Genomic DNA, 18063 nt, shown 5'->3' on the forward strand with positions numbered 1-18063 from the left:
AAATAATTAACAGAGGGAAGATATTAGAATTAAGAGAGTTTGGGGAATTTTGTTGTTCAGTCGTTTCAGTCATGTCCAACTCTTATGACCCCATTTGTGGTTTTCTTGGCAAAGATAATGGAGCAGTTTGCTATTTCCTTCTCCAGCTCATTTTACAGGTAAGGAAATTGAGGCAAAGAGAGTCAAGTAACTTGCTCAGCCAGGGTCACACAACTTGTATCTGAGGCTGGGTTTGAACTCAGGAAGATGAGCCTGATTCCAAGCCCAGCATTCTATCTAGGGAAGGTTTCCAGTAGAAGATGAGATCTTAGCTGGGACTTAAAGGAAGCTAGGGAAGTCAGTACACAAAGTGGAAGAGGGAGAGCTCGAGAAAATGCCCAGAGTTGAGAGAGAGAGATGGAGTGTTATGTTTTGTCAGAAGGCCAGGGTCACTGGATCAAAAAGTAGATGTGAGGAGGCTGGAAAGGTAGGAGGGAGATAGGTTATGAACATCCTATAAGGATGGAAAATTATATGAATTGTCCAAAAAGGTTTCTGTATTGGATGTTTGACTAAATTGGTTACCTTTATCTACCTTTATCATTAGGAAGATGTGTGACCCTGGGCAAGTCACTTAACCCTCATTGCCCCACCCCCCCCAAAAAAAAGAAAAAAAAAAGAGTAGAGGTAGTGACTCAATGAAGAGTCAAAAGTCATTTTTGAATTTATATAAATGTTTAAAGTTTAATTTAAATTATTTAAATTATATAAAAATTTAAATTTTCAAATGATTTTAAAATAAATGAATAGGGGCAGCTAGGTGGCGCAGTGGATAGAGCACCAGCCCTGGAGTCAGGAGTACCTGAGTTCAAATCTGTCCTCAGACACTTAACACTTACTAGCTGTGTAACCTTGGGCAAGTCACTTAACCCCAATTGCCTCACTAGAAAAACAAAACAAAAAATAAACAAAAAATAAAAAATAAATGAATAAAAGTTCCTAGTGTCCTTCTGAGGGGCCTGCTGTGATTTCTGCACAACCATAACCAAGATCTAAGCAAGATGCCCAGCTGTTGCTTGTAGGTCAAGAATATTTGCAGTAGTTTTCAGATGACAGATGACATCTGCTACAAACATTTGGTACTATGTAGATTACTGAAATGGCCCACACTAGCAACCAAACACATTATACAAAATATGTTTTCACCAAGTAAGTACTAGAGGGTTCAACTGGTCATCAGGTGAACTAGTGAGTACTGAACTGCAGTGGGACTGTGTCCTTTTCTGTCTGGAAATGGTTGGCAGATGTTAATTTTTCTATATCTTAGTTTTTATCTATAAAATTAGAATTGTCTTTTCCTTTGGATTCACCAAGAAAACAGGAGTGTAAGTAAGAACTCTGTGTTTATAGCATAGATCCCCTTTCTCTCCTAGAAGAAAAAGTTACAGATGCCGTTTAAGTCGACAAAGCACTTAGAGCATTACAAGATGAGGCATTCAAGAAATACAGGGATAACTCACATACAGTTGACATTGGTTAGAGTCCTGGACTTGGAGTCAGGCAGATCTACATTCAAATCAAACTTCAACTACTCAATATAACAGATGTGTGACTGAGGAAGTCACTAAACCTCTGTAAAAATGAGGATAACCCAGCAATACCACTACTAGGTCTATATCCCAAAGAGATCATAAAAAAGGGAAAAGGGACCCACATGTACAAAAATATTTATATCTGCTCTTTTTGTGGTGGCAAGGAATTGGAATTTGAGGGGATGCCCATCAATTGGGGAATAGTTAAAGAAGTTGTGGTATATGAATATAATGGAATACTATTGTATTCTGTATGGGCCAAATTTAGTATGGGAAGAAAATCACAATTAATTCCTTACAAAACGATGAGCAGATGGATGTCAGAAAAACCTGAAAAGAATTACATGAATTGATGCTGAGTGAAATGAGCAGAACCAAGAAAACATTGTACACAGTATCAATAACACTGTGTGATGATCAACTATGATAGACTTAACTCTTCTCAGCAATACAAAGATCCAAGACAATGCCAAAAGACTCATGATGAAAAATGCTCTCCACATTCAGAAAAAGAACTATGGAGTCTGAATGCAGATTGAAGCATACTATTTTCACTTTTGTTGTTGCTTTTTTTGTCATTGTTTATTCTTTCTTGTGTTTTTTCCTTTTGTTCTGATTCTTCTCTTACAAGATAACTGATGTGGAAATATATTTAACATGATTGTAATGTATAATCTATATCAGATTGTTTGCTAGCTTTGAGAGGGTGGGAGAAAAACGTGGAACTCAAAAAAATCTTTATATGTAATTAGAAACAAATTTAATAAAATTAAAAAATAAATTTTAAAAATGAGAATAATATCATCTACCTCCCAGAGTTGTTATGAGGATAAAGATAATCTTTGTATTCATATTCAGAGAGACAGAAACCTAGGGTCAAGGTCAGATATAATCACAGACTGAGACACAAAGAGAGATATGTAGATACAGAAATGAACTGAGAATGAGAAATGGAAAAAACAAAAAAAACAGAAATGCAGACTTTCCACTGGGAAAGGGTTATCACACTGAGATAGAAAATATGGAAGACCAAAAATAAATAAATGAATGAATGAATAAATAAAGATTAAAAATAAAAAGAAATAAGGAGAGAAACAAAAGATGGAAGACCGAAATAATATTTATAAAGTGCTTTGCAAAACTCAAAGTACTATGTAAACACTAGCTGCTGCTGCTGTTATCATTATGGCACTCATATTTTCTTCTTTCCAAAGAGTAGCAAGGGCAAGAATGAGGGAGCTTTATTTCTACAGGCATGTTAGTTGGATGCTTTCTTAGGACATCAGGTGGCACAGACAGTTTCCTCCAGCAGTAGGCCATTCATTAAAAAATACCAAAGGTACAATTATCCTACAGAATATTGGACAAGTTCTCAGCTGACCTTGGGGGTCAAGGATGGAGGAGGAAGGACAATTCCAAATATCAGTAGGGTGACAGTTCTCAGGAACTACTTACAAACAGGAAACTAAATTATAAAGTCAATCTACTTCCACCTGGATACAAGACATAGAGACCCTTCTAAAAAGTGCTTATGTCACTGAAGCAGAAGAGCAAAATATATGTGTCCATGTCAAAGGATTCTAGATTTTGAGCCAGAAGAGATCTAAAGGCCATCCAATCAAACCTCTGTGAGAAAATAATGGGTTTTGGAACACCCAAAGGCCCCAGCTCAAGGGAATTGATTTGGATTGATTGGATTGACTGACTCTGCTGATTGACTCACTTGAAGTTGACTTGATTGAAACCACAGCCACCTGAGATGCTGGATATCAGGGGGTGTAGACTCTGACCTCAACACAGGACCACCCTCAAGTCCAGTGAACCAATGGATTTGCATGATGCTAGCCAATGAGCTTGAAGCAGTGTGTATGGACCACCTCTCCTCAGGACTCAGAGGGAGCCTCCACTCTCGGTTCGTCTCTCTAACAGGCTCATGGAGGAGCACGTGAGGAAGAACCAAGACAGGCTGGGAACTCTAGGCTAGATAGGCCTTGTCTTAACTTTCTGACCCAGGTGTTCTCTTTTTACCATACTTTAATAAATGCTTAATGCCTAAAACTGGCGCTAAAGAGTCTAATTTATAAGTAGCAAATGTATTAGAAACCCCAGCTAATTTTCCCTAAGCTTGGGACAAAAATAAGGCGACCACATTTAAAATTTTAAATGTCATACCTCTTCATTTTATATGTGAAATATGACACTAGAGTGACCTTGAAGATGACTGTCATGTTTCATCGCAAGGCTTAGAAATTAAAACTATAATGGGACTCTGCCCCTAAAAGCAAGATTCCTTTTAATTCAGGCCCCAAAGTCGGCTGCCTCAATTCACTGCCAACTCAGGGGTTTAGGATGAATTCCTCTCTGCCCAGAATCAACAGGCCCAAGATACTTCCATTCTCACATACCAGGCTGGACAATCACAGTGACCTCAGCAGTGGATTGCTGTCTGGATGAATCTGTGATCATCAGCTGAAATGTATAATCTCCTTCCTGCATTGCAGACAACTGGAGGTATGGCGTCCTCACTCCCTGGGTGTTTGACAATTAAAAAAAAAGAAAGAAAAGACAAATATGGGATTATAGAAAATATGCATAGGGGACCTAATGAGAAAATGTGACATTATGCAAAACTGACAGACTTAATAAAGATATTTTGCTCAAGCAAGGAATGCTTGTATGTGTTCAGGGAACTGGGGATGAAAATCCAAAGCAGCAGAAATTTTTAGAAGCAGCATTTTATTCATTTGAGCTAAAATAATTAAAATGTCCATCTTCAGCTTATTAGATATTTATCTCTTCTGTTGATAATATCACCAATTACTTCTTCCATCTAAATGCCAGATTATTATGAAATATTTACATTATCTGAATGTTTAACTCCCATTACAATTTCTTTATTTCCCTTAATAATAACTAACATTTATATAATGTTTTAAGTTCTGCATGGTGCTTTTCATATATTATCTCTTTTAATTCTCACAGCAATATAAAGCATGTGCTATTATTATTGCCCTTTTATAGATGAAGAAACTGAGGTGGAGAGAAGCTAAGTGACTTGACCAGGGTCACACATCTAGTAAGTGTCTAAGGCAGGTCATCCTGAACTGCCTTGAGTTTGCCCTGCAAATAGTTCTTTCTTGAAAACAAAACCAAGATGTTTATAGAGTATAGATATTTGCAGCTAACTTTAAAGATCATCCAGTACAATTTCCTCATTTTATAGATCAAGAAACTGAGGTCAAAAAAGGGATGGTGACTTGCCCAGGGTCACAAAACTGGTTAGTGGTAATTCTGGCATCTGAAATTGAAACCTAGATCTCCAAGTCTAGTACTCTTTCCACTGTAATATTTTATTTCCTCTTAATTTCTTGGTTAATATCTCAGTCATGTCCATACTTCCTTCTTTCTCTACATCTGAATTTTAGTCCTTGAATGTCTACATTTCTCAGTCTGTTTCTCCATCTGTCATTGGGTCTCAGAGGTTCCTTGTTTCTATACATATGTTTCTGTGTTTGTGATTGCATCTGACCTTGACTCTTGGTCTCTATCTTTCTGAATCTGTGTAACCTCTCTGAACCTCAGTTCCCTCCTCTGTAAAATTGGATGGTTCAACTAGATGATCTGTAACATTCTATAATTCAATAAAATATTCTTCCTTGATGCTCACTTCAACGCTTGAACAGACCCACCATCTCTCCAACAGTACAGATCACTACCTAGCCGTATTACCTTCTCTTCCCATATAACTCTTGGCCATATCCTCCTGTGAATATTCCACAGGAATTCTACCTAATGTGCTGGGTTCTTATCTGTAGATAGTCTACCATTATGAATGTTCATGTGCATGAACTGTCCCTCCCTCAGTATTGCTACACGCCCCGCTCTTCCAGTCATGCATCTCTCCAATGACATTTTTATCTACTCCTAAAGATTTTTCATTAGTAATGTACTACAACCTGTTCAACCTCATCATGCAGATCTCCACTGTCATTTAAAGGGCCATTCATTTTACTTCTTCAGAGACTGTTGCATTACATGATTCAATAATCCCAATTTAGAGTCTGTTTCTAATGTCTGTCCAAGATAAATGCACTGACAAACCAGCTCTATGAGTTGTCCATACAACTGCATAGAATAGTCTGCTCAATAGAGGTGTTTTGTTTTGTTTTGCGGGGCAATGAGGGTTAAGTAACTTGCCCAGGGTCACATAGCTAGTAATCAAGTGTCTGAGGCCAGATTTGAACTCAAGTCCTCCTGAATCCAGGGCTGGTGCTTTATCCACTGTGCCATCTAGCTGCCCCCTCAATAGTTATTTTTTCTCCATTTTAAGTCATTGCTGATCTCATTTTGGAGGCTCTGCATGATATCAGAGCTTGACACAATTGGCACAATCTCATCCACTAAGACAAGCATCTGGAGGACCTCCCTATTTCTAAGGAATGCAGTAATAGCAAATACCTTAGACAGGCTCCTTGTTTTAAACCTCACTTGAGGTTAATAATCAAAGGTTGTTGAACAGTTATATTTAGTACACTTGATTTTAACATATGGACATCTTGTTGTGGTGGCATTTTGTCCTACAAAATAAAATGTTTTTTTTAATAGTCAAAAATCAATATACACAGGGCAATCTTATATTCTCCATAACTGTGTTCCATCAGAGATGGTAGATCAGGGGAAGAGATGAGGAGCTAGAACAGACTTCAGAGGACATATGGTCTAAAACCTTCTTTTTACAAATGAGCAAACAGAGGCCAAAAAGGCTAAGGGATGATTGTCTAAGGTCATAGACATAGAAACTAGGATTTGAATCCAAATTCTCTGCCTCCCAACTCATTCTACTATGCTAGGATGTGGATTATTATACAATATCATTTTCACAATCATACTTGTTCCCTTTGTATTCCTTTACTGAGGATACTCTTTTTTTTTTTTTTTTTAGTGAGGCAATTGGGGTTAAGTGACTTGCCGAGGGTCACACAGCTAGTAAGTGTTAAGTGTCTGAGGCCAGATTTGAACTCAGGTTCTCCTGACTCCAGGACCGGTGCTCTATCCACTGCGCCACCTAGCTGCCCCTACTGAGGATACTCTTAACATGGACATAAAATATTCTCAGATTTTTAAGAGATAGGAAAATTGGCATATAAATCATTTTTGATAATCTCTAAGAGGCCTTTTCAACAGTAATAACATCCGTGATTTTTTTTCTAAGCTCTTGATAGTCTCCCTTCTTTCAAATAGCTTCAACTTGATACCTCAATACTCTCAAGGTTGTGTCACCTCCAGCATGGTCCCTCTCTGTGCATAGAGCGAATAGGCCCAGTCCAACTGCTCTTCCCATCTATGTTGGCTGAAGATCCAGGTACAACTCCTTCACTGAACATTCTTCAGCACTCAAGACGCCTCAGGCCAAACTGAAGAAGATGAGCAATAGAGCAACAGCTCTCCCAAAGAGGCTCAGTCTAAAAGGGTAGAAGAGGTCTACCAGGGCCTAAAGAATGGACTTGGGTCAGTCACCCTAATGAACTGGGTGGTTTCTTCCTCTCTCTCTCTGTCCCCTCCCTCCCTTCTTTCTTTCCTATAGAGTTTAGATCCTAGAACAGCACACAGTTCGAGAAAGCTCATCTCACAAAGCAGTCTCAAAATGAGGAAGGCTATGGGTGGCTATTCTACTCCTGTATAGAACCAAGGTAAGACCTAAAAATGTTCCAAACTATTCCTTAAAACTTAAAAAAGATGAGGTTTTCATGCCATGTCACAAATTCATGATACTGAAGTGACAAGGTACAGGGAGTGGAAAGTGGGCTTAATTTCAAGTCTGAGGACGCAGATTTGAATCCTAGCTGTGCTGCTTTCTTCTTATTGTAACCCTTGGGCAAGGGCAAGTCACTTCACTTCTCCAGACTCAGTTTCCTAGTCTGTAAAAACAGTGTGTTGGATCAGATGACTTTCGGGTCCCATCCAGCTCTAAATGCCACAGTCTCAAGCTCCCAAGTGCTATTCCTACTTCTAAGAGCACACTGGGGACTGTGAAGTCAAAATTTGTATGTGAGGGTCCCAATGGTGGGACCACAGAATCTCAGAGTTGGAAGGGACTCCAGAGGCCACTTATTCCAACCTGTGCCTGAATAACAATCCCATCTGCAACACATCTGACAAGTGGTCATTCAGCTTCTGCTTGAGGAGAAAACCATCACTTTTTTTTTTTTTGGTGAGGCAATTGGGATTAAGTGACTTGCCCAGGGTCACACAGCTAGTAAGTGTTAAGTGTCTGAGGCTGGATTTGAATTCAGGTCCTCCTGACTCCAGGGCCAATGCTGTATCCACTGCGCCACCTAGTTTCCCCGAAAACCATAACTTCTTGAGGCAAACCATTCAACTTTGGCTCGCTCTGATTGTTTAGAAGGTTTTTTTGTTGTTTTTTTTTCTTGCATCAAGGCTCTTTACCACATATCCACTAATTCTATTTATTTACCCTGAAGCCAAGCAGTTCAAAACCCTTCTTCTACATGACAACCCTTCAAAAAATTGAAGACAACTATTAGGTACCTTCCTAGTACTTCCTAGACTTCCTAGAAGTCTTTTCTTCTCCCTAGTTCCAGCCAATTACCATATGACACGAACTCATCATCCTTCACCATCCTAGAAATGCTTCTTTGCAGTCTCCAGTTTATCAATAGCCTTCCTCAAGTGTGGTGTCCAAAATTGACCATTCTCAAGGTTTCTGAAGAACTTTGGGATCAATTGTGAGACATAGGAAACACTAGCCCAGGACCACCCAGCATGCCATGCCCGCATTGAAGAAGGTGCTATACTATAGGAGCAAAGCAGAATTGCAGTAGCTCAAAAGAAAAGCGAGATGTGCACATTTAGAGACCTCTCTACTCCAAATGTTCATATGGGATATTTATGCCCGACCTGTGGTAGAACCTTCTGAGCTTGTATTGGTCTGATCAGCCACAGTCAGACACACTGTACCTCGATCTCAACATAGTGATGTCATTTTGGTCCTCTTTGAGGACAAAGAACAACAACCAAGTACCAAGTTCAAAACTGTGCATGATATTCCAAATGACTCAGGCACTTTGCTTATCTTAATCTTATCTTAGACTAGTCTAAGATCACAATAACTTTTTCAATTAAAATATCAAATTGTTAACTGTTAACTAATTCTGAACTCCATATAGCTCTAGCCCTACTTCTTGCTTTTTACCTTAAGTTCCCCTATATACATTGTCTTCCCCTGTTAGAAGATAAACTTTTTCAGGGCAGGGACTATCTTGCTCACTTAAATTTATATCGCCATTGTTTAACACAGTGACTATCACTTAGTAAGTGCCTAATAAATGCTTTTTCATTCATTTATTCACTCATGAGGCAGATGAGGCTAAAATCCTATACATTCATAACCCTAGCAGTGCCTCTTTCAACAACTCTAATGTATCAGAATAAAGACATTTCTGAACTCATCATGCTACACCCCAAAACATAATCCAGATTCAACTGATGAAAGACAAAGGCAAATTCTTCCAAAACCCATAAAGAATTTACCTGCATGGCTACTACTTTACTTTTACTGTGCTGGCTCAGAGACCACTCATAGCTGACAATCTGGTGGTCATCGCTGCTCCGGTTTCCATTGAGGGTGATGAAATTTTGTGGTAAAGTTATCACCTGGTTTGGTCCTGCATTGGCAAGAGGTGGATGGTCCACAGGCTTGTTAACTATTAGTAAGGCAGTGGTAGAGTTGGCAGCTCCATCTGAATCTATTACTGTTAACCTATGGAAAGGAGAATGGGGGGAAGGTGAGAGGGAGAGAGGGGGAGGAAAGGAAGGAGGGAGAGATGAAGGGAAGGATAGAAGGAGAGAGGGGAAGGAGGGAGGAGAGGAAAAAGGGAGAAAGGCAGAGAGAGAAAATCCATTACATTGTTGTTAGGAGAACCTCCTGGCTTACCAAATTTTAAGCTTAGATGCCTTGTAGTTTATAGCTTTCAGAGTTAGACTATCTAGCAGATAACGGTTAGAGATATATGGAGGTAAAAGAAGTAAGGAGTTTGAAGATGGGATTAAGGGGGAGGGGGGAAGCCTGAAGATATTTTGAAGGTAAAGAAGTACTTTCCATAGGGTTGAAGAAGAGGTGATTAATCTTAAAAATGGAAAAGGTGTTTCTGAAAGATAAAGAGCTGTCAAACAGTCTTTTATTTAAATAATAATACTTTTTGGACCTGTGTTCTAGATCTCGGCAGATTGAGAAATAAATATTTGCATCAAAAATAACAGAGGGAGGTGGCAGCTAGGTGGCGCAGTGGATAAAGCACCAGCCCTGGATTCAGGAGGACCTGAGTTCAAATCCAGCCTCGGACACTTGACACTAGCTGTGTGACCCTGGGCAAGTCACTTAACCCTCATTGCCCCACAAACGATAATAATAATAATAATAATAGGCACTCAATAGGCCCTTGCTTGACAACTGACTACTATAGAACAAAATAGCATTTCATTTCCAACATATCACCATTGTAAAAATAGCAGGCTGTATATGTCTTCACATGCTACTCTATGCAAAGAGAATTAATATCACAGATCTAGAGTTTGGAGGAAACATAGAGGTAAACTATTATAAACTTCTCTTTTGTGTGTTTTTTAATTTTATTTAAAATTTTTTCCAATTACATTTAAAGTTTTTTTTGAGTTCCAAATTTTTCTCCCACCCTCCCTTCCCTCCCCCATCCTGAGGCCAGTAAGCCTGACATAGGCTACATACCTTACAATCATGTTAAACTTATTTCCACATTAGTCATTTTGTAAGAGGAGGATCAAAACAAAAAGAAAAAAAACATATAAGAAAGAATAAATAAGAACAATAACAAAACAACAACAAAAGTGAAAATAGTATGCTTCAATCTGAATTCAGATTCTACAGTTCTTTCTCTAGATGTGGAGAGCATTTTCCACCATAAGTCTTTTGGCATTTGCTAAAAAGAGTTAAGTCTATCACAATTGGTCATCACACAATGTTGTTGATACCATGTACAATGTTCTCTCAGTTCTGCTCATTTCACTCAGCATCAATTCATGTAAGTCTTTCCAGGTTTTTCTGAAATCCATCTGCTTATCATTTCTTACAGCACAATAGCATTCCATTACATTAATATACCACAACTTGTTCAGCTATTCCCCAATTGATGGGCATCCTCTCAATCTCCAATTCTTTGCTACCACAAAAAAGCAGCTCTAAATATTTTTGTACATATGGGTCCTTTTCCCTTTTTTATGATGTCTTTGGGATATAGACCTAATAGTGGTATTGTTGAGTCAGAAGGTTTGCACAGGGGCAGCTAGGTGGCGCAGTTGATAAAGCACTGGCCCTGGATTCAGGAGGACTTGAGTTCAAATCTGGACTCAGACACTTGACACTTACTACCTGTGTGACTTTGGGCAAGTCACTCAACCCTCATTGCCCCGCCCAAAAAAAAAAAAAAGGTTTGCAGTTTTAAAGACTTTTGGGCATGATTCCAAATGGCTCTCCTGAATGGTTGGATCAATTCACAGCTCCACCAACAATGCATTAGTGTTCCAATTTTTCCACATGTTCAACATTTATCATTTTCCCTTTTTTGTCATATTAGACAATCTTGTAGGTGTGAGGTGGTACCTAAGAGTAGAGGTTTTGGTTGTTTGTTTTGGTTTTTTGGTGAGGCAATTGGGGTTAAGTGACTTGCCCAGGGTCACACAGCTAGTAAGTGTTAAGCGTCTGAGGCTGGATTTGAAGTCAAGTCCTCCTGACTCCAGGGCCAGTGCTCTATCCACTGTGCCACCTAGCTGCCCCTAAGAGTAGTTTTAATTTGCCTTCCTTTAATCAGTAGTGATTGAGAACATTTTTTTCACATGGCTGTAGATTGCTTTAATTTCTTCATCTGAAAACTTTTTGTAACTGGGGAATGACTTGTATTCTGTTATGTTTGATTCAGTTCTCTATATATTTTAGAAATTAGGCCTTTATCAGAAGCACTGTCTGTAAATATTGTTTCCCAAAGGATAGCTAGGTGCGTAGTGGATAAAGCACCAACCCTGGATTCAGGAGGACCTGAGTTCAAATCCAGCCTCCGACACTTGACACATACTAGCTATGTGACCCTGGGCAAGTCACTTAACTCTCATTGCCCTGTCCAAAAAAAAAAGTTTCATAGCTTTCTGCTTTCTAATTTTGCTTGCATTGGTTTTGTTTGTGCAAAACCTTTTTAATTAAAGTAGTCAAAATGATCCACTTTGCATTTTACAATGTTCTCTATCTCATCTTTGGTCATAAATTCCTCCCCCCTCCATAGATCTGACAAGTAAACTATTCCTTCCTTTTGTAATTTGCCTATGGTATCACCCTTTATGTCTAGATCTTGTAACTATTTTGACTTTACTTTGGTGTACAGTGTAAGATGTTGGTCCATGCCTAGTTTCTACCATACTGTTTTCCAGTTTTCCCAGCAGTCTTTGTCACATAGTGAGTTCTTATCATAGAGGCTAGAGTCTTTGGGTTTATGTGCTGTGTTTTGTGTGCCTAACCTATTCCACTGATTCACCTCTTTATTTCTTAGCCAGCATCAAATACTTTTTTCATGGTTGCTGCCTTTTTTTTTTTTTTTTTTGCAGAAATAAATGGGTTTTATTGGGGCTGACTTCAGGGCCACAGGTGATGCCTTCCCTGCCCAGCTGGGGAGGCCTGTTGGGTGTCACTGCCCCTGGATACTGGGGTGGTACGTGTGTCAGGGCTTCCGAATGCATATCACGTCCAGGCCCGACTGGTCGGCAAGCTTCTGGATCAGCGTGGCAATCTCCTCGACCGTCTTATTACCGACAGCTACCTTCTGTACGGAGCCATTACAGATATTGCGCCACCAGCTGGGCGCGTGGCATTTCTTCGCAGTCACATAGACTAAAAGCTTTCTCTGGGGGGGCAGCTAGGTGGCCCAGTGGATAAACACTGGCCCTGGATTCTGGAGTACCTGAGTTCAAATTTGACCTCAGACACTTGACACTTACTAGCTGTGTGACCCTGGGCAAGTCACTTAACCCTCATTGTCACACTTAAAAAAAAAAAAAGCTTCCTCTGTATCTATCGAGATAATCATGTGATTTTGGTTAGTTTTGTTTTTTATGTGGTCGATTATGTTGATAGTTTTCCTAATATTGAACCAGTCCTGCATTCCTGCTATAAATCCCACCTGGTCACAGTGTATTATCCTGGTGACAAATTGCTGTAATCTCTTTGCTAATATTCTATTTAGGATTTTTGCATCAATATTCATTAGGGAGGCCTATAAATAAACTTCTCTTTTGAATTCAATGAAGAAGTGAAGCCTAGAGATATTAAGAGACTCGTCCAAGGTTACACAGGTAGTATCAGGGCTAGGAATCCAAGCCAAATCCTCTAAACCTACTGCTCTTTCTACTACATCATATGCCCATACAACAAAGCTTTTCTGCTCTATCAATCATTTACCATATATTACAACATTACTGAAGGAAAATAGTATAAAAGGACATCTTGACAACAGAATGAAAACAATAAACTGAGGTTTATGTGTTCCATGTGTGGGTCCACATCTCTTTCAGGAAGTTAATAAGTGAGCTTTAGGAGTTTCATGTGAAAACTGGTTAGGACTACAGAAACAAATATCATCTGGGAAGGCATAATGAAGCAGGTGATACATTATTTCAGAATACATTAGATCAAAAGGTCTTACTGTAAACTGGGGCTCAAGCCTAGGTGTTTACATGAGACTCATCATTGGTGGAGAGAATAATTACTCAATGCTCTGTGCCTGTGTGAGGGGAAGAGTTGATAAGGGCTTGGGAGAGGAGTCCTTTTTCTGGCTTCTTGCTTTGAGAAAGGACACATGCTGTTCCAGGTTCTCTTTAGGGAGAGGCCCCTGGTGGTCCGGGAGAAAGACTCTGGGAAGAAGTCAACATGTAAAGGTACCAATGCCTTGAGGATGTCCCTATTTCTAGGTTGCTACACTAATGACTTTAATGAATTTTCCCCTTGGGTAATATTGAATATTCTCTCACTGAGCTGAGATATCACTCCCAGAGGGAAAGTTCATTCACTTGGTTTATTGTTTGGTATTTTCTCATCTCTCTAATTTCTGTTTGTGGTCAGCTTGATTAAATGGGTTTATTTGCTCTTAGATAGATAGATAGATAGATAGATAGATAGATAGATAGATAGATAGATAGATAGATAGATAGATAGATATAGATAATGGACTTTGTGTAACTAGATTTGGTAGAATGAAGCCTTTAGATATTGCTTAGGGTACTCCTTGGTTGAGAAATAGAAACCAAAAAAAGCAACTTGAACCTAAAAAAAATTATACATATATAAAGTGTGTGTATGTATGTATGTATGTATGTGTGCTTCTATACACATTGTGTATGTGTATAAATAGCTGTGTGCATATATATGTGTATGTGTATACATACATACATGCACACATTGTATTGTGTATGTGTATATATACATATACATACACATACACATATACATATACATACATACATACATACATACATACATACATACATATATATATATATATATATATGTGTGTCCCTCTGTGAGGAGAAGGGTGGTTGAGAGTCAAAGATCAGTGCTTCCCTGTCAGCCACATTCAAACACATGTGTATATACACATAACCTATATGGGTAAATCAAATACCCTACCATAGTAGCATTGACCTAGAGCTAGAGAGGATGTCAGAGACCATTTCTTCCAATTCTCTCATTTTAGAGTTGAGAAAAATGAGGCTTGGCAAGGTGAAGTGATTTGCCCAAGGAAACACAGGTAGTAAGTAGCAGAGGCAGGATATAAAATTGGCCTTCTGACCAATATACTATCTCCACACCTGTAAGCCCTCTTCCAGATCGTGCCTCCTCAGGAGTTGGGTAGAAAAAGGTGGGACCCTAGGAAAGGATGAGGGAAGAGAGTCCCAGATCAGCAAAAAGAAGGGATCACAGGGCCACAGATTTAGAGCCAGAAGGACCTTTCCCACACTATCTCCAGTTGTTGTTTGTCCTTCATTCCCAAAGAGGACCAATGACAACATGAGGGGGATGTCTTGACTTGTGCTTGCTGTGCTGAGAGGGAGAAGAGACAGTTCCCTTCCCAACATAGTGCACCCACTGTTACCCTGTCTCTTCCAGGGGCCAGCTATATCACTGTCTCAGTCTCCTCTCCTCCCTCCAACTCAAATGAATTTGTCCCAGGTGCTAGAATTTCTAATTATGGCTCTAGGCAGAGGCTATTGCTACAGGTCCATAGAATTTCAGGCTTAGGGCTCAGGTTCAAACTCTGGGCCTAACTAATAGACATTAAAACATGCACAATAATTGTCAGTGGCCATCACACTGTTTTCTAGACGGTCTGAGAGTTGTCAAAAAGTTTCCAAAACCATCCATTCAGTCACTGACAGTATCACAAATACACTTTACAAAAGCCTCCAGGAGGGGCAGCTAGATGGTGCAGCGGATAGAGCACCGGTCCTGGAGTCAGGAGTACCTGAATTCAAATCTGGCCTCAGACATTTAACACTTACTAGCTGTGTGACCCTGGGCAAGTCACTTAACCCCAATTTCCTCGCTTAAAAAAAAAAGCCTCTAGGGGCAGCTAGGTGGCGCAGTGGAAAGAGCACCGGCCCTGGAGTCAGGAGGATCTGAGTTCAAATCCGGCCTCAGACACTTAACACTTACTAGCTGTGTGACCCTGGGCAAGTGGCTTAACCCCAATTGCCTTACTAAAAAAAAAAAAAAAAAAAGCCTCCAGGAACAAATACAAAGTGCTCCATTTGGCATTCAGAGCCCTTTATAGCCTGGTCTCGCACCTCTCCAGTCTACTTACGTCTTACTCCCAACAAGTACTCTTCAATCACCAGTCTGCTGGCTGTTCCACAAACAAGACGCTTCATATCTCTACTCAGAGCATTTTCTCTGGCTGTCCTACATAATTGGACTGTTCTCCCTCCTCTGTTCTGAATACTGACCTCCCTTGTTCCTTTAAAGCTCAACTAAAATCAGATCTTTTTACAGGAAGCTTTCCCAAACCCTCTTAATTCTAGTGTCTTCTATGTTCATTATTCCCTATTTTTCCTGTTTATAGTTTGGACATAATTGTTTGTTGTTTCCCCCATTAGATTGTGACCTCCTCAAAAACAGGGACTATCTTTAGCTTCTTTTTGTATCCCTAAGCTTAGCACAGTGTCTGGCACTGTGCTTAATTAATGTTGATCAAACTGTGAATGTCTTAGTTATTCTCAGTGATCCAAGACAATTCCAAAGGACTCATGATGGAAAATGCTATCCACCTCCAGAGAAAGAACTGACAGAGTCTGAATACAGATCAAAGCATAATATTTTTTCACTTTCTTTATTCTTTTTTCATGGTTCTTTTTTTGTTGTTCACTGTTTTCTTTCACAATATGACTAATACAGAAGTATATTTTGCATGATTGCACATGTATAACCTATATCAAATTGCTTACCAGGAGGGAAGAGAGAGAGGGAGAGAATTTGTCACTCAAAAATTTTTTAATTTTAAAATTATTTTTACATGTAATTAGGAAAAATAAAATATTATTCAAAAAAATAAAAATAAATGTTGATCAACTGATTGAAAAGCTTATGTTCAAATGATACTTTTGCTGACAATGGCCTGAAAGGAAACTGAACTTAAACAGAGAACTGGGGTTGACATAGACATTTATAAAATTAAGTCAATAAGATGGGGCCAGTACTCTACCTAAGAATCTAAGAACTAGGATCACTGACACATTTCTAAGACAATTGGTTATTCCTTTTTTATCTCTAAATAAGTTGTAATATTGTTTATGGAATGAGTAGATGAATTCTGACGAGAGTTAGAAACGGTTAAGTTTACAGAATAAGAAGAAGGCCACCTCCCAAGATTTCATCATCAAAATGTAAAAATTTCCAAGAAAAAAATATTAATATAAAAAAGGTATGGAATGGAGGTTATGAATCTTGCCATCTGTATCACTGTTGAGGAAGTACTATAGTCCTATAAGACTAGAAGCTCCCTGAGGGCAGGGACTATGTCACTATTGACTTAGTATTCCCACGGCATTTAGCATGGTGCCTTGCACAGAGGCACTTAAGGAATTGATTCATAGGTTATGAATAGAAATTTTCAAACTCAAGTATGAAAGATACCTAAAACTAACCATTTAAGACAAATTAATTTGTTAAGGGTAGGTAGGGAAGAGCCTGGACCCTGTCCTCCATGAGTAGACACAGTGAGGTTATTACTATAAAGACTAGAGGAAAGGAAGAGGAACTAGAGGAAAGGAAAGAGGAGGAAAGGGGGGTGGGGGGAGGGAGGGAGAGAGAAAGTCACCACCTGATCACTTCTGGGGTGGTTATTTTTTTATACAAAAATTTTTATTCATTTTAAATGTTTTAAGCTGTTTCAGATTTGGGGAGGGGTCTTTAAAAAGAAAACCAAATTAAAACCACTTCCATGTCCACTATTTTTTTCTTATGAAATTTGTATGATGCTGGTAGGTCATATCATAGCTCTGCTATAACATCCACCTTAATTTTCCATTCATCTGCTTTCTTTTGACTGTGTTCTTGGATTGAAGATTTATGTAAGGAATATATTGCTACTCTTGTCACTTGTAAAGCAATCTTCATAAATGACATATCTATATCTTTATTATGCTTGGTCCCAAAAGACTTGGACATTGTATCAGATAAAGAATACACATTGCACTTCCTTTTAAAACTCTCATTATTTTTTGCTAGCTAGTTACTAAACTCAGTTGTTTCTATATGATTAAGAGACTGCAAGTGCTTTCAGTGCCCTATACATTTTAGTACCCTTAAGTAAGGTCCCAGTAATCTTTCCCTAGTTACAGACACTGATGCACTGATCCCTTTGGTGGAAACTTTTGTTCTGAACTCTACCAAGTATAGCTACTGGCCACCAGCCCAAATACCCCTAGGTTTTTGGGTCTTGTCCCCAAACAGACTCTTCACCCCAGCCTTGTCACTCCTATGTAGCAGTTGCTATATCCCAGACCAAAGGCCCCTACAGCCACAGGGCCCACCACCAGGTTAAAGGTCACAGCTGCCATTGTCAGCCTTCAGCCCAAGGCTGAGGCTTCTACAATAGGAGCATGTAGCCAGGAATCTCCTGTCATGTCCACACCTGCTATTACTGCCACCTCTGAATAGAAGAGCAAATGGGATTAGAGGGACAAAAATTTACAAAGGCTTATTCACTTATATTCAGAGAACCGGGCACAGAAAAGCAGTGACCTCTATTACCACTAAGGTCCTGGGAGGGAAGAGGAAAAAAGAAAAGGAATAGAAAGCAGTGGCAAGTAGGAAATAAGACAATCACCCATGAGAGAGGCAACATAAAAAGTAGGCATTCCTGGGTTTGCAGTAATGACTGCAATTTATCTTCACCTCTTC

The 18063-nt window shown here is 39.2% G+C and overlaps 1 protein-coding gene across 4 annotated transcripts in view; it reads right to left on the reverse strand.

Moving 5' to 3' along the window:
• Positions 1-18063, reverse strand: part of KIAA0319 (KIAA0319 ortholog) — a 142330-nt gene that overhangs the window by 42324 nt on the left and 81943 nt on the right. For all 4 annotated transcript variants that reach the window (XM_043973611.1, XM_043973602.1, XM_043973593.1 and 1 more), the window contains 2 exons: positions 9123-9351; positions 3977-4100 (listed from right to left, as the gene is read on the reverse strand). In XM_043973611.1, coding sequence (XP_043829546.1) covers positions 3977-4100; positions 9123-9351 — 353 coding nt within the window. The remainder of the gene's footprint in view (positions 1-3976; positions 4101-9122; positions 9352-18063) is intronic.

The sequence above is a fragment of the Dromiciops gliroides genome, chromosome 1 (genome assembly GCF_019393635.1).
Source record: "Dromiciops gliroides isolate mDroGli1 chromosome 1, mDroGli1.pri, whole genome shotgun sequence".
Taxonomy (NCBI): domain Eukaryota; kingdom Metazoa; phylum Chordata; class Mammalia; order Microbiotheria; family Microbiotheriidae; genus Dromiciops; species Dromiciops gliroides.